Source organism: Aquarana catesbeiana, linkage group LG06, assembly GCF_042186555.1.
Source record: "Aquarana catesbeiana isolate 2022-GZ linkage group LG06, ASM4218655v1, whole genome shotgun sequence".
NCBI classification, from domain to species: Eukaryota; Metazoa; Chordata; class Amphibia; order Anura; family Ranidae; genus Aquarana; species Aquarana catesbeiana.
In genome coordinates, this window is record NC_133329.1 from 339,786,735 (window position 1) to 339,808,566 (window position 21,832).

At 41.9% G+C, this 21,832-nt stretch overlaps 1 protein-coding gene across 1 annotated transcript; it reads left to right on the forward strand.

Annotated features, from left to right (window-relative positions):
* The first annotated feature begins 6,227 nt into the window (after positions 1-6,227).
* On the forward strand, positions 6,228-14,370 carry LOC141146998 (TLR adapter interacting with SLC15A4 on the lysosome-like). The gene is made up of 2 exons (XM_073633911.1): positions 6,228-6,363; positions 13,282-14,370. The coding sequence occupies exon 2, from the start codon at positions 13,306-13,308 to the stop codon at positions 14,143-14,145; it is 840 nt and encodes a 279-aa protein (XP_073490012.1). The 5' UTR covers positions 6,228-6,363; positions 13,282-13,305; the 3' UTR covers positions 14,146-14,370.
* The last annotated feature ends 7,462 nt before the right edge of the window (positions 14,371-21,832 follow it).

The window sequence follows — 21,832 nt, forward strand, 5'->3', positions numbered from 1 at the left end:
GTATGGGGGAGAAGATTAGGATATGTTGGGAGGGGGGTAGTTTTTGCCCAGAGTGTGGCTCTAACCCCTTCTCTACCATAGATATTTTATCATTTTTGGTTAGAAAATTAATTTAACCACCCAAAAATAATTCTATAACTCCTTAGAGAAGAGAAAACACTCTGAAGGATCCCACTGGCACATACACCATCCATGGGACACACTTCTTTATAAAATGTAGAAGATAATCGATCAATACATAGGAAATACAGACCATACTTGTCAGAAATTAAAACTGAGCACACCTGGGAAATAGGGACAAACTATACAACCCAACATTGTCTGTACATGACTCTGAGCCTTATCCTCCAAATATAACTGTCCAATCATAATCCTCCAATAATAATCCTCCATACACATACGAAAATAATCCTCCAATAACAATCCTCCAGTAATAATCCTCCTATAATATTCTTCCAATAATAATCCTCCATACACATCCAATAATAATCCTACAATAATATTCCTCAAATAACAATCCTACAATAATAATTCCCCAATAATATTCCTCTGGTAATAATCCTCTAATAATAATCCTTCATACACATTCAGTAACAATCCTCGAATAATAATCCTCCAATAATATTGCTTCAATAATAATCCTCCATAGACATCTAGTAATAATCCTGCATTAAAGTGGTTGTAAACCCTGTTACACCGCTTTTCACTACAGGTAAGCCTATAATAAGGCTTACCTGTAGGTACCACGAATATCTCCTAAACCTGCACAGTTTAGGAGATACTCATTGTATCAGCATGTGCTGATATCATTGGCACATGCGCACTGAAGAAACGGCCCACTCGTGCGGTTTCTCACAACTATTAAATGTCAGATCTTAAATAATGATGGTAATGATAGTAAATAAATAACCCCATATCAATAATGAGATTATTATTTATTTACTATCAATACCATCATTATTTAAGATCTGACATCACAATTAGTCACCACTAGATGTCGCTGTTGATGGGTTGTGCTCATCATATCTAGTTAGCCTACCGTCAGTGGATGTTGCTATTAGCAGTTGTATCGTGGTTTTAATTTTTTAAAATATTTTTTAATTTTGTCATATAATGATGTATTTGAGATATTTAATAGTTGTCTACTATCTGGAACAATGCTACGATTAATATTTATTTTAGTGGAAATTTTAAATGGCTACTATTAGGTTGCCATGACAATAAGAGGTGTATTCATTTCCAGCTACGTCCACCTGACTCCAGCCCTTGAGAAATCACGTGATCTGTGATGCAACGAGTCGGGAGGAGCGTTTGTCTACTTCCGGTCATTGAAAGTTCCTATGTTTAGCTTTGCTGAATACTCTGATTTTAAATGTAAGTTGCTGCTTTGAAATAAATATTTTTTACCAAATTACTACACTATGGAGATCTCTTTTTTCTTCTATGAGTTTTATATGGAGGAGAGTGGAGGGGTTTAAAGAGAACGTATTTAATATTAGAGGGAGAACACTGTTTTCTTATCCACCAACACTGCTGCTTAATCCTGCTGTTCCTTATACTCCAAGGGGAAGACTGCATGATTGGAGAGGATCTTTGGAATGTAGAAATAACTCTTGGTGGAGCTGCTGGTTTAAAGCGGGCTGTTACCGTCACATTTGTTACCTTAATTTCAGCAGAACTGGGTCTAGGGTCCCGTTGAGTTTAGTACCAGACAATGTAGGCACCGGACTAGGAATTGGAATCTTGTAGGTGAATGTACTCTCTTTAAACGTGTTGAATCTTTGCCCGCCTGGATAGGTTTCTCTCACTAATCTAGCAGCCAGTACGCAGCACGAACAAAAGTCTCTGCCACAGACTTGATTGGAATAGAAACCCGTACGATCCTCTGCCACAGGATGTAATGGTTTACGATGGATAGCAAACACAGCACTAGAACCTTTAAGCCGACCCAGCAGTACTATGGGGTAGGATTACTTTAGAATGCACCCACCAACTCAGTCACCAGGCCCCTTTCCAGACCAGCACTCTGCATGATCCTTCCATGACGGGTCCTCCCCTGGGATCTTCTTAGTTGTCCAGCTTCTTCCAGGCAGGACAGACAGCCCAGGACCATTCCCTTGCCACTGTGGTAGGCCCCAGACAGGCTTCTGGGCCCACCCACACGCTGCAGCAACGTGGGCCTCCCGGTCGGAGGACCACGAGGTAGTACTCCTAGCACATACCTGTTGGCCAGGAGGGCCAGCAGGTGGAACGAAAACGAACCCCCAAAACATGGCGTCTGTCCCATAAATACCCTCTCCCAGAATGCAACTCAGAGGACCACCTCCACCGAATTATCTCCGGGACAGAGGAACACTCATACGCTTCAATGTGTTGCCTTTCCAACACTGACCCATGGCGACAACAACACCCACAGTGCGAAACTACATGCAACTCAGCCAAGCTGGAACAGAGGCAAATCTGACTATGTATGAACAGATAACCCACTAAATTTACCTATAAGCAGTAGACTGAAAATCTACCAGCCCTACATACTCCCCCCACTACAATAGACGTTGTCCCCAACGTCTGCCAAAATAACTCCCAAGCCTGAGAGTAGGTATTTGAACTTAAAAAAACTTGGATGAAGGGGAAGAAAAGACAGTATAGAAATATTACAGTTTTAACATTTATAGAACAACATATTCACATCCATAAAAGAAATCACATTTAGAACTGTTACAAGTCCCACTATCTATCTAGCTGAAAAGCCAAACAGCTTGATAGGAGATCCAATTGTTCCTGAAAAAAAACAAAGTTAGACACACACTAAATATGTACAGTATCCTCACTAAACAGTTTAGGAGCAAAGCCTCAGTCCAAAAGAAGAATGACACTCTCTTCCCGTATATTTTTCCTTTTAATAGAAACGAAATAAAGTAACTTGAAAAGTCCATCCCTATCTTTGAGTGAATCAAACACTTTTAATAAAGAAAATCCAGCTAGCAAAGAGTCTTTGGATTTGAAAACGCTATGATGAATATCACTTCTTGACCACGGAGATCTCTATATACTGACACTCTAACTATATACCCCAAAGTTCTTGTTCATAATCACCAATAAAACCGAGGATCTGGCAATGTCAGTTTCTTTCCCAGTTTATCCACTGTAGTGATAAAGTACACAACATCATCTTTTCCTGGTCTGCAAATGACCACTTTGTCAGCATAGATGTGCCGACCATAGTTCCAGTGTAGGAAACATCCACTGAAGAATTCATCCATAGCAACAGAATATCCAGTTCTCCAGAAAGGTTTTGGCACAGACAAACAGTCCCAAACAGCTTCACTGTACCACAGTTCCCAATTGGCCTCAATTTCCTGCGTAACATATGGAAATTCCAGACCATATTGTGTGGCAACACGTTTGCTGAGCACTCTCTGTAAACGTGCAAGTTTAGGCAAAGATCTATTTTTCCCCAAACCAGGAGGCACACAAGAGTTTGGTGATTTACTCACCATAGACCCGACGGGTGTCGGAAGCAAACTAGCAACTTTAGACAATGTCTCTTTGGTAATACTGTGCGGCTCCACACAAGGTGATGTCTTCCCAGAATCCAGGGCTGTCCACTCTGAGAAAATTAAGGCAGAAGCAACATTTTCACCCTGGGCCCACAATAGTTCCTGTGACATTGTCTCAAACAAATCATCATCACCGGAGAGATCTGACATAGAATCTATCTCCGAATCTCTCAACTCTTCTGCTGGCAAATATTTACAAAGAGTCCCAGATACATTCCCCTTTGATCTCTCACCCGTTCCTGACGTGGACTTTTCCGGATCCATATATTTCTCCGGCTCCGGTTCGGGTAGTCTCTGGGGTAGGCCTCGACCACAGCCGCGGGAAGCCTTCACATATCCCAGCTTCCTCTGGACAGGTGCAACGGGGATAGGTGTAGTAGACGTAGACATAACGGTGATATCCGCAGAGGAAGCAGTAACAGCAGCATCTTCCTCTGAAGCACTCATGGTAGCAGACGAGATCACGGCCTGTTGCTCTCCAGCAGCAATGGCAGTAGTCTCCACTGTGGCAATTCCTGTAGCCCAATCCACACGATAAGCATGGGGCGACACAGTAGGTTGCTCCACTGTGAACAAGTGTTCTCCGCACTGCAAACAACGAACAAATGGACGGAGATGTATGGCCAGTCCTCTGTATGGCCGGTATCTGTCAGCAGGGTTCCGGTCAGCATAGCACCCGCAATGGTACTCGTAGGGAACATCTTAGGTAACATCTTAGGTCCCATAGTTGGCGGTACCAACGAAAAAGAAGACATGGCTGCACTCTGATCTTCTCAGCACGATCACGAGGCCTCTCTTCTCCTCTGGCGCCAAACACACGCGTCCCACGCGGTAACAAGTAGGTTAGGCTCCTCCCACTTGTTCCTCTGATCACGTAGCTCCCGGGCTTTTACTTCTCACCCGCAGCCTACGCAGTCAGAAATAAAGTCCTGCACCTTAACCCCTTCTTCTCCCCCAAAAAAATGACAACGTCCAGAAACTTATTCCAACGTAAACTCCCGGTGAAATACTTCTCAGGGTTGCAGGAGGTTGACGGCTAACAAATCCGGGATGAGCCCCCACATGTAGCAATAACTCTCGGTGTAGCTGCTGGTTTAAAGCGGGCTGTTACCGTCACCTTCGTTACCTTAATTTCACCAGAACCGGCTCTAGGGTCCTGTTGAGTTTAGTACCAGACAATGTAGGCACCGGACACTTGAGTATCTTTTCCAATGCTTTAATAAACGTAATTGAAGGAAGTAGCAGGAAAGAGGTAGAAGAAGAGTTGCAGGGAAGTTCAAATACCTTTTCTTAGTGTAGTATTAGGAATTGGAATCTTGTAGGTGAATGTATTCTTTTTAAATGTGTTGAATCTTTGCCCGCCTGGATAGGTTTCTCTCACTAACCTAGCAGCCAGTACGCAGCACGAACAAAAGTCTCTGCCACAGACTTGATTGGAATATAAACCTGTACGATCACTGATGGTGGAAGAGAGTGTGATTACTCATTTAGAATTGGATGAACTTTCCTGCACTTGATCACTGCACTTTTTAATTCCATATGTCTAGATGATATTGAAGATTGTGGATCTGTCAGGGCTGGGCTCAGCCATTCCTTCTCTGAGCTGGCCGCTCAGCTGTCACTAATTGCCAGCTTCTATCTCTCCACAGCTACTCACCTGTTGATGATATCCTGCTCGGCAGACCTGCCTACTTAAGCCATCCAGCCCAGAGGATCTCTGCCTTCACCTTGGTCAACATCACAGAGACCATCTCCTGTGTTCCTGTTTAAAGACTTGTTTGGCTGACACCCCTTCTGGCTCCAGATCCTGCTTGCTGTTCCACTACACTGATCCCCGACTTTCTGACTTGGCTGACCATCTGTTCCGGTTACCGAACTTTGGCTATGTTTTGACTATGTTTGTTTTATTTACTTTTATTATTAAACAAGTGTGATTTAACTGTACTTCTGTCTCGGTCTGATTTCATGGTTTCTGACAGGATCCTTATTCACTTTTGCACATGCACTTTTGTACACTTTAATTACATTTTGGACTATTTATGGATTTGTTGTTTATTGATTTTGTTATTTGATGTTTTTGCACTACGCACTTTTTTTGTACCTACTGAGTTAGTGCCACATTATTTTATTTACTCCCATGGATGATTTACTAGTTGCTGCACTCCCATGGATGGGTTACTGGTTGCTGCACTCCCATTGATGGGTTACTAGTTGCTGCACTCCCATGGTTGGGTTACTAGTTGCTGCACTCTCATGGATGGGTTACTAGTTGCTGCACTCTCATGGATGGGTTACTAGTTGCTGCACTCTCTTGGATGGGTTACTAGTTGCTGCACTCCCATTGATGGGTTACTAGTTGCTGAACTACCATGGATGGGTTACTAGGTTCTGCTCTCCCATGGATGGGTTACTAGGTGCTGCACTCCCATGGATGGGTGACTAGGTGCTGCACTCCCACAGATGGGTTACTAGGTGCTGCACTCCCACAGATGGGTTACTAGGTGCTGCATTTCTTCTGGCGTCATTAGGACTACGTTCCTCCTTGTGGCCCAGTGGTCTTCCTATATTTGGTAAGTTGTCAGTTTGATGAAGTTACTGATTTAAATTCTTTCCTTCTCTCTGGTCTAGTTAAAAGAGGAAATTGCCTCAACACTTCTCTTTTCTCTTTACAGCTGGAAAACGAAAACAAGAAAAGCCGTCGAAGCCTCAGAACAAAGTCACAACCTGCACTGCGAGTACACTGAATGCCACACCATGCAGGTCCTGACACTCCACCACCGGTATAGTCCACCGCAATGAGGGGGTAAGAATCCTTCTACTAATGACTTCTAATGCAGAATAGTACATTGTAGACTTCTGTAGTCTGGGGAAGGTGATAGTGAAATCAGCTGCTGCAAATAGACTCCAATACCCAGTGCAAAACGTTGTGTGAATATGGCAGGGAGAGTGGGGGAGGATTACTGTTACTGAATGGGAAGGGCTGAGGATTGTTGTTGGAGGGTTCCACCACTCCTGGCTTCTGCAGCAATATATATTTTTTGTAGTAAAATACATTTATGAGTAAAATCTTCACCAGTGTTACCCTGTCATCTTATTCACTGATATAAAATAAGCAGTCCTGAAGAAGCTGGAAATCTGCCAAACGAGCCAACTGATGCTAGCGTGTGGACACATTCTTGTCATGTAAAGTTTTCAAGCTTGTTTTTAAAGAACGAGTTGATTTTAAAGAGTATCTGTAATAAAGGGGTTGATTTACTAAAGACAAATATACTTTGCACTTTGCAAACTGCAGTTTTACTCTGCAAGAGCAGTTACTTCAGAGCTTAGTAAATGAGTAGTATAGGGACTGTATTCATCACTCCCCTAGTGCTCTCCAGCCCCCCTCCCTGTGCTCTCCAGCCCCCCCCCCCAGTGCTCTCTGCCTCCCCCTGTGCTCTCCGCTGCCCCTCTTTGCCCTCCGCCTCTCCCCTAGTGCTCTCCAGCCCCTCCAGTGCTCTCTGTCTCCCCCATGTGCTCTCCACCTCCCCCCATGCTCTCCACTGCCCCCTGTTCCCTCCGCTTCTCCCCCAGTGCTCTCCAGCCCCCCTGTGCTCTCCACCTCCCCCCTGTGCCCTCTGCCTCTCCCCCAGTGCTCTCCAGCCCCCCAGTGCTCTTCAGCCCCCCTGTGCTCCTCCCATCCCCCGTGCTCCCTACCTCCCCCCATGCTCTCCACTGCCCACATGTGCCCTCCGCCTCTCCCCCTCTTCCCCAGTGCTCTCCAGCCCCACTGTGCTCTCCACAACCCCCCTGTGCTCTCCACCCCCCCCCCCTGCTTACCACTGCCCCCATCTGCTCTCCGCCTCTTCCCCAGTGCTCTCCAGCCCCTTGTGCTTTCCACCTCCCCCCATGCTCTCCACTGCCCCCCTGTGCCCTCCGCCTCTCCCTCAGTGCTCTCCAGCCCCCTTGTGCTCTCCACCTCCCCCTGTGCTCTCCAGGCCCCCCAATGATCTCCACCTCCTCCCCTGTGCTCTCCACTCCCCCGTGCTCTCTACCCTCCCTGTGCTCTCTGCCCCACCCAGTGTTTTTGCTTCCCCCTATGCTCTCCAACCCCCCACCCCCTGTGCTTTCCAACCCCCCCATGCTCTCCGGCCCCCTTGTGCTCTCCTCTTCCTCCCTGTGTTCTCTGTCTCACCCCTGTGCTCTCTGCCGCCCATGCTCTCCGCCTCCCCCCACAGTGCTCTCCAGCCCCCCTGTGCTCTTGCCCCACCCCATGTTCTCAAGGTTCTTCCCTGTGCTCTCTGCCCCCCCCCCCCCCACCCCCCATGCTCTTTCCCAGTCCCCCTCGTCCCCGCATCTCTGCCGGGTTTCCCCTCCCCTCTCCCAGGGGAGCCATCAGGGTGGAAAGTGGGGAAGGGGCCAGTTAACATGTCATGGGCTTCTCATTCCAAAATGCCCGGGACTATTTTTTGTCCCAGGCCTGTATGTCAACCAACTACATTATAGTGGAGTTTACCTGAATTAAAAAGGTAATATGAAAAATAAGGAGGGAAAGGGGTTTACTACAAGGAGGGGAAAGGAAGCAACTAGGAAAAGGGAGGGATAGGAGGTCCCCGAAGGTAGGTTACTCCCAGAGGGTAATGATATATCTACACATTAAATCCTCATCTACCATGGTAAAAGTACTTGGTCTTCAAAGTCTGTTTAATCCATGGTTTCCAGAGATTGTTAAACTTTTTTTAGACTGTTGTTATCTAAGACCCCTTTCACACTTAGCCGCCCCAGGCATCGACAATAAAGCAGCCCTATTTATAGCGCCACATTACCGTTGTTTTAGCGGAACTATTCGGCTGCTAGCGGGGGGTTTTAACCCCTCCCGCTAGCGCCCGAAAAGGGGTTAAATCTGCCCGCAAAACGCCGCTATTTTTAGCGCTGTAGCGCCTGAAAAATGCCTTCAGTGTGAAAGGGGTCTAAAGCTTCCATCTTTGCATGTAACAGAGTTTCGTTCATTCTATGTTTGGTATCGGCTAAAATCAGAGTAGGTGTTTTCCAAGCTTTAGCTATAGTCTGTTTAGTAGCTGTTAAGAACGGTATTAATAAACTGTTTTTGTTGTAGAAATTGTGGTCTTAGGTTTAGAAGGGCCAATGCCGGAATATGCTTACTTTTTTCATTCCCTGGTTCCCCCCTCCCCTCTCATCAATGTACTAAAGAAATTATTAAATACAACCTTTCTATTTTCGATACATATTTTAATTTAAACTCAGGGATCTCATTACTTGGTCTCTGTGCTTCTCTATGCGATGCAGACAGATCATGGCTAGTTGGGGGGGGGGGCAGGGTGCTGTACATAGCTTTCTAAAAACATCACAGCCTCGGTACTCCTCTCAAGAGCCCTCATTCCTGATGCAAGCAGTGGGCTGGTTGTTTGAGGAGTTAGCCAAATATCAAAATGTCTTGATGAGTGGGTGTCAATCTGGAGGAGTGGGCGTTCCTTGGCAGGTTGTATTTGCATAGTGTGATGCTAAGCGTCTATGAATATGGGAACTGAAACACAATGAATGAAAGGGGTGGGCCATGGCCGGTGTAGCGTCACATATGGCGGCCCATCATATTTCGCTACCCGCATGCGTGACGCCGCCATATGCGTTCCAACACTTTTACGACAAAACTCAACTCCTAAGTCCAGGTTCAACCCCCACCATCCAAGTGAATATAATTATGCCAAGCGAAGCGAGGCCGTGCCTGAAGCGTGGCGATCAAAGCGTGGCGATCGAAGTGTGGCGAGCGAAGCGAGCCCGCAAGGGGTGTGGAGTTTTGTCGTAAAAGTGTTGTAACGCATAGGGCGGCGTTGCGCATGCGCACTCCAGCAGGTAGCGAAATGTGATAGGTCGCCATATGTGACGCTACACCGGTCAAGTTAGAGAGCAAAGGAATAGATGATGCTGGACATCCTCTAGCCAGGAAATGAGGTGGCTCTATCTGACTTGCAGTATCTTCTAATGCACATTGTGAGAAGCTTACAGTGTGCAGTGAGATCAGAGTGCGCCATTTCAGTCCACAAAAGAAGCCTGTACAACTGTGCAAGATTGAAGGGAGGCCGGGGGTTAGATTTATTTTCACTACTCCCTTTTAACATCAAAATTAAGAAATTTCACCAAACTCTCCAAATTTTTTACTAAATGTTTGAGAAAAAGAAAATTCTCGTTTTGCTCCTTCCTGTGTGCCACCATCTGAGGAGCGCTCAGCCAGTGTAGTCGGTTGTCGGTGAATTGCTCATGTTCAGCTCCCACACAGCTGATTGGTTGCAGTGTCCGTTTATCACAAGTCATCGTCTGGTTGGTAATAAGAGTATATTTAGAGGGACACTGAGATCTGTCCTCGGTGCTGAGCTGCTTTTTGCTGCGCTGGCACCCACCTTGGAGCTGCATGCAGGCAGCCGCCGGGCATTCAGATCCATGCACCCGCTGCTGACCACATGTCAGATTTTGATATATGGCTGTGTCCATGCAGCCGCTGCATCCGCATCCACCTCTATGGGCTGCCTGCACACAACTCCAAGGCGGATGCATGCGCAGCAAAAAGCAGCTCAGCACCGAGGACGGCTCTCAGCGCCCATCTGAATGATCCCTACTTGTCCTTTATTGGGCGTTTATAGCGAATCGCTTCTCATTGTCCACTATAGATTTTGGGGAAGTAAAATCTCTTAATTTTATTTTGGGGAAATATAATCTCTTGATTACCCTCCTCTGTATTCATGTGATTGGAATGACATCATCAGTTTATATCCTATAATGAACCTACAATACGCAGTCTGCTTTCATTTCCTGTGTACATGGACCTCATTATCCCAACCACGATGTAACTTGTTGCAGTGACACAGAGATGCAGCGTGACTGTCCTCTATTATGTCCCACCAGCCAATAGTCATCTTCCTGTCCATCATGTGATTACCGGGAAAGTATCTGTGATAAAAAGAGGAACATTGTAAACTGACACAGAGCCTTTATTATGGGACCATGAGGAAGTGGCATCTGTTAGTGCTGGTGCAGCTGCTGGAGCACTACAAGGCCCAGCATTAAAACTTCTTTTCTGTTAAAAAAACAAGGCCCAGCATGTCCAGGAATCCTCAGGATGGCGATGACACTAAAGGTTTACTATGATAAACTACTAGCTGCTCTACCGAAAAAGATCCGGGGGCTAATTATTATTATTATTATTAATATTTAAAGGTACTTATATAGTGCCGTCAATTTACACAGTGCTCTACACATACATTGTACATTCACATTGGTCCCTACCCTCAAGGAGCTTACAATCTAAGGTCCCTAACTCACATTCATATACTAGGGCCAATTTAGACAGGATCCAATGAACCTACCAGCATGTCTTTGGAGTGTGGGAGGAAACCGGAGTACCCGGAGGAAACCCACGCAGGCACAGGGAGAACATGCAAACTCCAGGCAGGTAGTGTCATGGTTGGGATTATAGAGGGGCACAGGGATCTGATTTGTCTTCCTTTTTTTTTCTTTTTTTTTTTTTTTATAGTTTAAAGCTTTAGCTTCTAGAAATCATATTTTTTTTAATCTCATTATCAGGAATGAGCGGAGTCAGACTTGTTTTTGTAGAAGAATTTCTGTCTTATTCTTTACAGAAATCTGTTGAGCCAGGTGGTGCTTGCAGGGCCATCCACAGATCGAATTTCAGCCTAAAAAATAATCCTACTGCTAACCCTAATGGTAGCACTAATGTCGCGTACACATGGTCGGAATTTCCGACAACAAATGTTCGATGGGAGCTTGTTGTCGGAAATTCCGACTGTGTGTAGGCTCCATCGGACATTTGCTGTCGGAATTTCCGACAACAAATGTATGAGAGCTGGATCTCAAATTTTCAGACAACAAAGAAATTCCGATCGTGTGTTCACAATTCCGACGCACAAAATTCCATGCATGCTTGCAATCAAGCAGAAGAGCCGCACTGGCTATTGAATTTCATTTTTCTCGGCTCGTCATACGTCTTGTACGTCACTGCGTTCTTGACGTTTGGAATTTCCGACAACATTTGTGCGACCGTGTGTATGCAAGACAAGTTTGAGCCAACATCCGTTGGAAAAAAATCCAGGATTTTGATATCGGAATGTCTGATCGTGTGTACGCGGCATAAGCCTAACACTAATCCTAATGCTAACACTAATGTCAGCCCTTATGCTAGCATTGGCTCTATAGTAAACCCTAATACTAACCCTAAGGCAAAGCTAAAAATTAACCCTAACACCAACCCTAATGCTAGCTCTAATGGTAACACTAACCCTAAAGCTAACACTTATGCTAACACTGGACCTATGTCTAACTCTAATGCTAATGCAAAGCTTAAAATGAACCCTAACACCAATCCTAGTGCTAGCACTAGCCCTAAGGCTAACACTTAATCCCAATGCAAAGCTTAACATTGAAGGCCGGTTGACACCACATGCAGTCCAGTGATTTTTTTCTGCATCAAAAACGCATGGAAAGTAGGTTATATGGTATCCAATGGCACAGTTCAAAACAGTTTGGTCAGTTCCAGGGCGTTCCAATTCCAGAAAAAAAGAACATGCCGCATTTTTCCTGCACTGGACTGTACTGGAACGCGGTAAAATGCATAAAAATGCACTGGAACGCATCAAAAACGCATAAAAAAAAATGCACCAGACTCCAGTACAGGGAGAAAAAATACTGGAAAAGAGAAGAAAAAGCATCTGGACTGCATCTGGAAATGCATCAAAAATGCACCGGAACGCATCAAAAATGTGTTAAGAACACACATTCGGAATGGATCTGGAGTGCGTTTTTGTGGTGTAAACCATGTTAATCCTAACACTTACCCTAACACTAATGCTAACATTAACCCTATTGCTAAACACTAATCCTGATGCTTACCTTAGTACTTTGTTTATAAGCAATGTCACATGATCCCTATGTCACGGTGGTTACTTTGTTTATTTACATCCGATATACTCTGATCTCAGAATGATCAAAAATGATTGAACAAAAAGTTAAAACATACAGAAAGGAGGAAATGTAAGCAGTAGGATCACATACAAGGTGTTGATGAGATCATGTCATGTTGGTGGTCTTCTTTAATCTTAAGGAGAACCTGTCACCACAAGTTTATCCAGGATTCAGACTTTGATTTTATTAGAAAGCAGCCACACCAGGAGTAGTAAATTCCACCCCTGCCAGCATACTGTAGAGAAATACCCTTGCATTTTGTTTGAAAGCAGTGGTCTCTCTGCATAGTTCTGACAAGTTAGAGCTCTCAAGTCCACAAAGCCAATACTGCCTTCTGCTTGTAGAGCTTTGACTCAATAGAGTGCATGCTGGAGCTCTGCTGAGAGACCGCTGCTTCCACAGAGAAAGCAAAGGACATTCTTTGCAGCATGCTGGCAATAGATTTTATACCCAGCCTGTGGCTGCTTTGTAAAGAAAACAAAAGGGCCTTGGCAGAGGGACCACTGCTTCCACACATGCTTCTCTGCAGTATGCTGGCAGAAGACAGATGTTTTTACTCAGGCTGTGGCTGCCTTCTGAAGAAAGGAAACTGTAAGATTCTACATACCTTTTGCATGTACCTGTAATGCGTTTAGCTAATCCAAACTGAATTTTCGCTCATATTGTTCTGCCCTACTTATATGTCCTACTTCTTTAGTTTGACTGATTTAGCCTGTCTATCTTAGTAGATTCATGAACTGTTATTGTTTTCTAGGTGAAACAACTCTAAGTCATCAGAATGTTTTCGGAGGCGTTCCTTAGTACCGTCATGTTTGAGAAGGCGATGGACGGTATCTCTGGGCAGGATGAAACACACAATAAGATATCCCTGAATTGTCCCCATAACAATGTGCACCATGCAGAGGAACACCATTCTGGCAAGGTGACATCCACTGAGGGTGGAGCCTGTGGCCATGAAGAGGAGCGTCACTGCCATGAATGGAATTCTGCTGTGTCTTCATCCCAAGCCATGGCCATTCCCAGCAGAGATGCGGTGGCCACTAGTGGTAGTCTGGACTTGTACACCTCCTGGTCCAGCAACTATGCAAGCCTCTACAAAAATTATCCAGACCTTCACATTGGAGGAGACCACATCCTGAAGAAGAAGGACTCTGGCTGTGTCCTGGAGTGCGAGGATGGCCCAGTGTTGCTCTCAGTGGATATAGACAGCAGTAGTCCTCCTACTGACCTCCTGGAAGGACCTCCAGAAGAAGGTGTTCTAAACAGTGAGGACGGAAATGTCTTACCATCTGCCCCCTTTTCCAACTCTGTCCTCAATGGCTTCCTGGAGAAAAAGATGCAGGAGCTTTACAAACAATGCTTTGAGGAGGCTCTGCTGACCAACGGTTCCCCCAACCCCAAGTCGCCGTACATCCTCATGGTCAACCTCAACCAGATGAGTCTTATGGTTTCCCAGGAGCAGAATATGGACCATGCGAGGGCCAAAGAGGCCATTCTGCAGTACCTGTGCAGTGCCACCAGTGGGGGCAGCTCAGAGTTTATTACCCCCATCCTCCACATCTCTGGTCAAGACAACAAGAAAAGATCCAGCACTTTGTCAAAAAAGCTCCGTCCTTAAAAAAAGCCATTTTGCACACAGCAAGCGGGGAACGCTCTGGTGGCATTGTGACTAGAGGTCAGAACTGGATTAATTCAAAAACCTTTCCCTTAGAAGGGTGTAGATGGACCTCTGCACCTTCTCAAGCAGTTGCACATACCCATATAGACCTGAACATTAGGGGGAACTCCTTAACCACAGCCAACATAATCTAAAGCTGCACAATAAACTCAATGAACATTTACATATTCTGTGCTGTGTAATGATGTATATAATGTATACCTCTCAATAAAAAAGGAGCCAGGCCTGCTACAGAAAATTAAGTCCTGCTAGATCAGTTCACGCTGGCTCCTTCTGCAGGTATAGCTATGTAAAGCAGAAAAGAAAAAGTGTCTATACTGTTTAGAATCCAGGTAGTACGCTGTCTTACCCTGCTCTGTACATGCCGATTCTTTATAGCCAAGACAGCTGCTTCTGTTTGATCTACAACTGCCATAGTGCTACACTTATGATCAGTTATGACACTAGCTTTGATAGTTTGACAGTTTGGTTGAGGACACACGCAAATGTGACGGTTTGCAATCCCGGCATTCCAGGAATGGAACTGTTTTTTGAAAGCGTTAAATCTATGGTTTTAGTTACGTTTTATGATTTACTGCTGTTCAGGAGCTCTGGACTTCAGCAAAATGGCAGACTCCAGCAAGAAAAAACAGGAGCAATGCTGGAAGCAAGTTACAACACACATTCATTTTGGCAGCATTATATGTGGAATGTATGTACCTTGCTAAAGAACATTATTTTTTATCAAGTTTTTGGGTAAAGTGGTGTTCCGGCCGAAGTTATACTTTTTAAATAAAAATACCCCTATAATACACAAGCTTAATGTATTCTAGTAAAGTTAGTCTGTAAACTAAGGTCTGTTTTGTTAGTTTATGGCAGTAGTTTGTTATTTTATAAACTTACAGCAGGCCGTGGCCATCTTAAGTCTGGGCATCTGAAGCCAGACTGTATTTCTTCCTGGATCTCATCCTTGCAGATCTCGCACATGCTCAGTGCAGCACAAGCAATGTAATAGGTTTCAGGTCAGGTTTCCATTAGCAACGGCAGTTTCAGAGGAAGTTGCCGCCCCTTCCAGAAGGCATTGCAAACAGGAAATGATGCGATGGGCCGCGGCCAGGGAGGAGGAAGTGAAAAATGAATACAGCAGATATACAGTAGGTGCTGAGAAAAAAATTTAAAAATATCCAATTTGTTTACAGTGCGAAGTTTAGTGAGGGATGCTGAAGAGTTGTAAAAGTGGGTGGAACTCCACTTTAAGCTAAAGTATAATTTGCTTATATTTTGCCTCCCCCCCCCTCCACCATCACAGGATAATGACATTATCAACTATTTCAATACAGGACACTTTTACCCCCTTCCTGCCAAGGCCATTTTTTCAGCTTTCAGTGCTGTCACACGTTGAATGACAACTGTGCGGTCATGTAACACTGTACCTAAATACATTTTTAATCATTTTCTTCACACGAATAGAGCTTTTTTTATGTTGTTTAATCACTGCTGGGTTTTTTATTTTTTACAAAAAAAAAGACAGAAAATTTTAAAGAAATTTTTTTTCTTAATTTCTGTCAGTAAATTTTGTAAATAAGTAATTTTTCTCCTTCACTGATGTGCGCTGATGAGGCTGCACTGATGAGGTGGCACTTATGGGCACTGATGAGGCGGGATTTATGGGCACTGATTAGGTTGCACTGATGAGGAGGCACTAATATGCCGCACTGATAGGTGGCACGGATAGGCAGCACTGATAGCTGGCTCAGATAGGCGGCATTGGTGGCTCTGTCAGTGTGAGGCGAGGAGAGCTGGTTACCAGCACTTCCGCATTTACATGTGACCGGCTGTGATTGGACACAGCCGATCACATGGTTAAAGAGCCGTGTCATTGGTGTCCTAGGAACACGGCGTGGCCGCGATCGCTGCGCTCCCCCGCGGGCACACGAGAGCGGCCGTTCTATGGCGCCGTCATATGATGTCCTCCCAGAACGAGAGCCGCAACACTCCTCCATCATTTGACGGTGGGTGGGCGGCAAGTGGTTAAATAAAACCTTCCTGTTGTTATTACATATCTTAGTTTATACCCAGTGATGTTATCACTGGGTCTCTGTGCTTCTCTATGCAATGCAGGCAGATCATGACCTTGCAGAAGTTGCCAGCAGGGTGCTGTACAGAGCTGAAAATATTACAGCATCTTGCTTTAGTACCAGTGGCGGTGCGTCCAAAAGGGCGCACGGGCGCCGCCCCCTCTCTCCTGCCACTCCCTCTAGCACCAATAGATAGATTCATGCATTGCATGAATCTATCTATGGCCGCCGCTGCCACCCCCTATTCAGGCACCCGGCCCCTTTTTGGGCGCCGGGCATCTGAATTACAGCGGCGGGAGGGTGTTATTGAAGCACCTGATTAGATCTATAGGCTCTAAAAGGCGTCCAAAAAGATGACCTGCGAGTGCCATGTTGGGCGCTCGCAGGTCACTCAGCTGTGTTAGAAAAGCGAATGAATATTCGCTTTCCTAACACTAAACCGCCTCTCCGCCAATCGGGTGCTCAGATCTGTTACCCGTCACCTGATTGGCTGAAACGACAGGCGCTGTGATTGGACGCCTCTCAGGCGTCCAATCATAGCAGAGGACGGGAACAGAGAACCGGAGAAGACATCGATGAGCTGTCCCACTGAGACAGTGTAAGTGCAGATGGCGGGAGGGGGGCACACTGGCAGCATTTGATATGGCACAATGGGAGCATTTGATGGGGCCCAGTGGGAGCATTTGATGGGACAGTGGGGGTGTCACGGAACGTCCCACACTCCACTTTAGTGCTTCCGTCAGTATACCACTTCCTCCCAGTCTGACTCTAGATATCAGATATTCCAACCGCTCACGAAGCCCAAAACAAGGCGAGACTTGCTTAACTGCTAACATGGACTGTTTTATTAGAACCAGAATACAAGACTTTTTATACAGTAGAAGAGGAGGTTCCCCCCCTCCTGCTCATATTACTCTAACAATACACCTGTAACAAATTAACATAAGCTAATTAACTAATCCCTTTAAGCAGCGATGTGACTGTGCCCGTCAGGATTTCACTACAGGTCAGACTTGTTATCACCGAGCTTCACACAGTACATTATACATTATCATAAGTACAAGCACAGGACATTTTCTCACAATAGCAGGAGCTCCACTAGGAGTCGGCCTGTCTCCTACATTGTTCAGGAGGACAATGTGATCAGCTCTCTCAATTAACGAACATGTTGAGTTCAGAATCAAACAAACCAAGAATAGTCTCTACATACATCCTGGGAGATATTGTGGACAAATATCACTGTCCCATTTTAAGTAGTCCAAGATATATTTTCTCACTCACCTTGTGCCAGGATAACACAGCGTGACTTAGACATAAGTGGTGTATGGGAAACTGAAACAAGGGCATCCCATACCTTCCAAGGGATTCTGGGTTCCACGGGCTCTCCCGTCACAGGGAGCATTTGATATGGCACAGTGGCTGCGTTTGATGACACAGTGGCGGCAATTGATGTTGCACAGCGGCTGTGTTTGATGGCACAGTGGCGGCAATTGAAGGGCACAGTGGCTATATTTGATGGCACAGTGGCTGTGTTTGATGGCACAGGGGTGGCAATTGATGGCACAGTGGCGGAAATTGATGGGCACAGTTGCTGCCTTTGATGGCACAGTGGTAGCAATTGATGGGCACAGTGGCTGTGTTTGATGGTAGAGTGGCTGCGTTTGATGGGCACAATGGCTGCGTTTGATGACACAGTGGCGGCAATTGATGGGCACAGTGTGCTGCATTTGATGGGCACAGTGGCTGCATTTGATGGGCACAGTGGCTGCATTTGATGGCACAGTGGCTGCGTTTAGGCATGTGCATTTCGTTTCGTTCCGAATCGAAATTCGGACGAATTTTTCATTATTCGGAAATTCGGATGCATCCGAATTTCCGAATGACAAAAGTAAAGAATTTAAACGAATCCGAAAAAAAAAACGAACGAATTCGAATCGAATTCGAAAACATATTCGAATCGAATTCGAAAACATATTCGAATCGAATTCGAAAACATAATCAAATTAAAAAGAAATAGAAAACGTTTTTCTAAAAAAAACAATAAGGTAGAATATAAAATAATAAAGCAATAGAATATGTATATATATATATATATATATATATATATATATATATATATATATATATATATATATATATATATATTATATATATATATATATGTATATGTGTTTTTTTATGCTTTTCTTTTCTATTATTTTATATTCTATAATAGTATTTTCAATTCAAGTTCATTCTATACGAAATTCGAATTTCGGAACATGGCTTCTGAAGTTTGAATTTCGTATAGAATGAATTTGAATAGAAAAAATTAGAACAGAAAATAATAGAAAAGTATAGACTATAAAAACAATAGAACAGAATAGAAGAAAATATAATATATATATTATATTTTCTTCTATTCTGTTCTATTGTTTTTCTAGTCTATTCTTTTCTATTATTTTCTATTCTATTCTAATCTTTTACATTCAAATTTGATTTCGGTCTATATGAAATTCGAATTTTGGAAGATGTTTATATATATATAGTATATATATATATATTTTATACATATACATATATATTATACATATATATATATATATTACATATACACACATTATATATATATATATATATATATATATATAATGTGTGTGTATATGTATAATATATATATATGTATATGTATAATATATATATATATATATATATATATATAAAACCATCTTCCGAAATTTGAATTTCTTATAATATGAATTCGAATTTGAATAGAAAAGATTAGAATAGAGTAGAAGAGAAAAGACTAGAAAGACAATAGAACAGAATAGAATAAATTATATATATTATATTTTATTCTGTTCTGTTCTATTGTTTGTCTAGTCTATTATTTTCTATTCTAATCTTTTCTATTCAAATTCGAATTCATTCTATACGAAATTCCACTTCAGAAGCCATCTTCCGAAATTCGAATTTCGTATAGAATGAATTCAAATTCGAATAGAAAAGTTTAGAATAGAATAGAAAAGAATAGCATAGAAAAACAATGAAACAGAATAGAAAAAAAAAATATATATATATATATATATATATATATATATATATATATATATATATATATATATATATATATATATATATATATATATATATATATATATATAGTATATATATATATATTTTTTTTTTTTTTTTTCTATTCTGTTTCATTGTTTTTCTATGCTATTCTTTTCTATTCTATTCTAAACTTTTCTATTCGAATTTGAATTCATTCTATACGAAATTCGAATTTCGGAAGATGGCTTCTGAAAGTGGAATTTCGTATAGAATGAATTCGAATTTGAATAGAAAAGATTAGAATAGAAAATAATAGACTAGACAAACAATAGAACAGAACAGAATAAAATATAATATATATAATTTATTCTATTCTGTTCTATTGTCTTTCTAGTCTTTTCTCTTCTACTCTATTCTAATCTTTTCTATTCAAATTCGAATTCATATTATAAGAAATTCAAATTTCGGAAGATGGTTTTATATATATATATATATATATATATATATATATATATATATATATTATACATATACATATATATATATTATACATATACACACACATTATATATATATATATATATATATATATATATATATATATAATGTGTGTATATGTATAATATATATATATATGTATAATATATATATATATGTATATGTATAATATATATATATATATATATATATATATATATATATATATATATATATATATATATATATATATATATATATATATATATATATATATATATAAACCATCTTCCAAAATTTGAATTTCTTATAAAATGAATTTGAATTTGAATAGAAAAGATTAGAACAGAGTAGAAGAGAAAAGACTAGAAAAAACAATAGAACAGAATACAAAAAATTATATATATTATATTTTATTCTGTTCTATTGTTTGTCTAGTCTATTATTTTCTATTCTAATCTTTTCTATTCAAATTCGAATTCATTCTATACGAAATTCCACTTTCAGAAGCCATCTTCCGAAATTCAAATTTCGTATAGAATGAATTCAAATTCGAATAGAAAAGTTTAGAATAGAAAAGAATAGCATAGAAAAACAATGAAACAGAATAGAAAATTTTATATATATATATATATATTATATATATATATATATATATATATATATATATATATATATATATATATATATATATATATATATATATATATATATATATATATATATATATATATATATATAAAACATCTTCCAAAATTCGAATTTCATATAGACCGAAATCAAATTTGAATATAAAAGAATAGAATAGAAAATAATAGAAAAGAATAGACTAGAAAAACAATAGAACAGAATAGAAGAAAATATAATATATAATATATATATATATATATTATATTTTCTTCTATTCTGTTCTATTGTTTTTCTAGTCTATTCTTTTCTATTATTTTCTGTTCTAATTCGAATTCATTCTATAAGAAATTCAAACTTCAGAAGCCATGTTCCGAAATTCGAATTTCGTATAGAATGAATTTGAATTGAAAAGACTATTATAGAATATAAAATAATAGAAAAGAAAAGCATAAAAAAACAATAGAAGAGAATAATACAAAAAAATTACTGTATTTATCGGCGTATAACATGCACTGGCGTATAACACGCACCCCAAGTTTAGGAGGGAATTTTAAGGAAAAAAAAACTTTTAGGAGGGAAGTTTAAGGGAAAAAAACTTACATTTAAATGCCCATCATTGCAGCCTTCTCAGTGCAGCCTTGCCCCAGTGCAGCCATGTCAGTGCAGCCTTGTCAGTGCAGCCTTGTCAGTGCAGCCTTGTCAGTGCAGCCTTCCCAGTGTCCATTGCAGCCTTATCCCAGTGCAGCCTTGCCCCAGTGCAGCCTTGCCCCAGTGCAGCCTTGCAGCTCGCAGTTTGAAAATCCTGTGATCCCCTGCGATCCTGAGCTTCAAAATCGCCGACCGCGATTTGAAAATGGTGCCGCCGGCGCCAAAATACACAGAGCCGGTCCTCGGCTCTTCTCGGCGGCTCTCGTTCACTTTCGGCTCCACTCGTAGTCCCGCCCGGGATGGGCGTGACTGTGAGCGGAGCTATCCGAACCTAGCCGAGTACACTCGGCTAGGTTCGGGCGGCACTCGAGTGAAGCCGAAAGTGGCCGAGAAGAGCCGAGGACCGGCTCTGTGTATTTCGGCGCCATTTTCAAATCGCGGTCGGCGATTTTGAAGATCTGTCAGCTCAGGATCGCAAGGGATCGGCGTATAACACGCACCCATGATTTTCCCCTGATTTTAAGGGGAAAAAAGTGCGTGTTATATGCCGATAAATACGGTATATATATTTATATATATTTTTTTTATTTTTATTTTTTTTTCTATGCTGGTCTATTGTTTTTCTATTCTTTTCTATTCTTTTCTATTTTATTCTAATCTTTTCTATTTGAATGCAAAATCATTCTATACGAAATTTGAATTTCCGAAAATGGTTACACAGAAACAGAATGAAATAGAATGAAATCGAATTCTAATAGAAAAGACTAGAACAGAAAAAC

Bases quoted from the DNA above. Each gene is read 5' to 3' on its own strand.
- LOC141146998 (XM_073633911.1), top strand. From the start codon at position 13,306: ATGTTTTCGGAGGCGTTCCTTAGTACCGTCATGTTTGAGAAGGCGATG.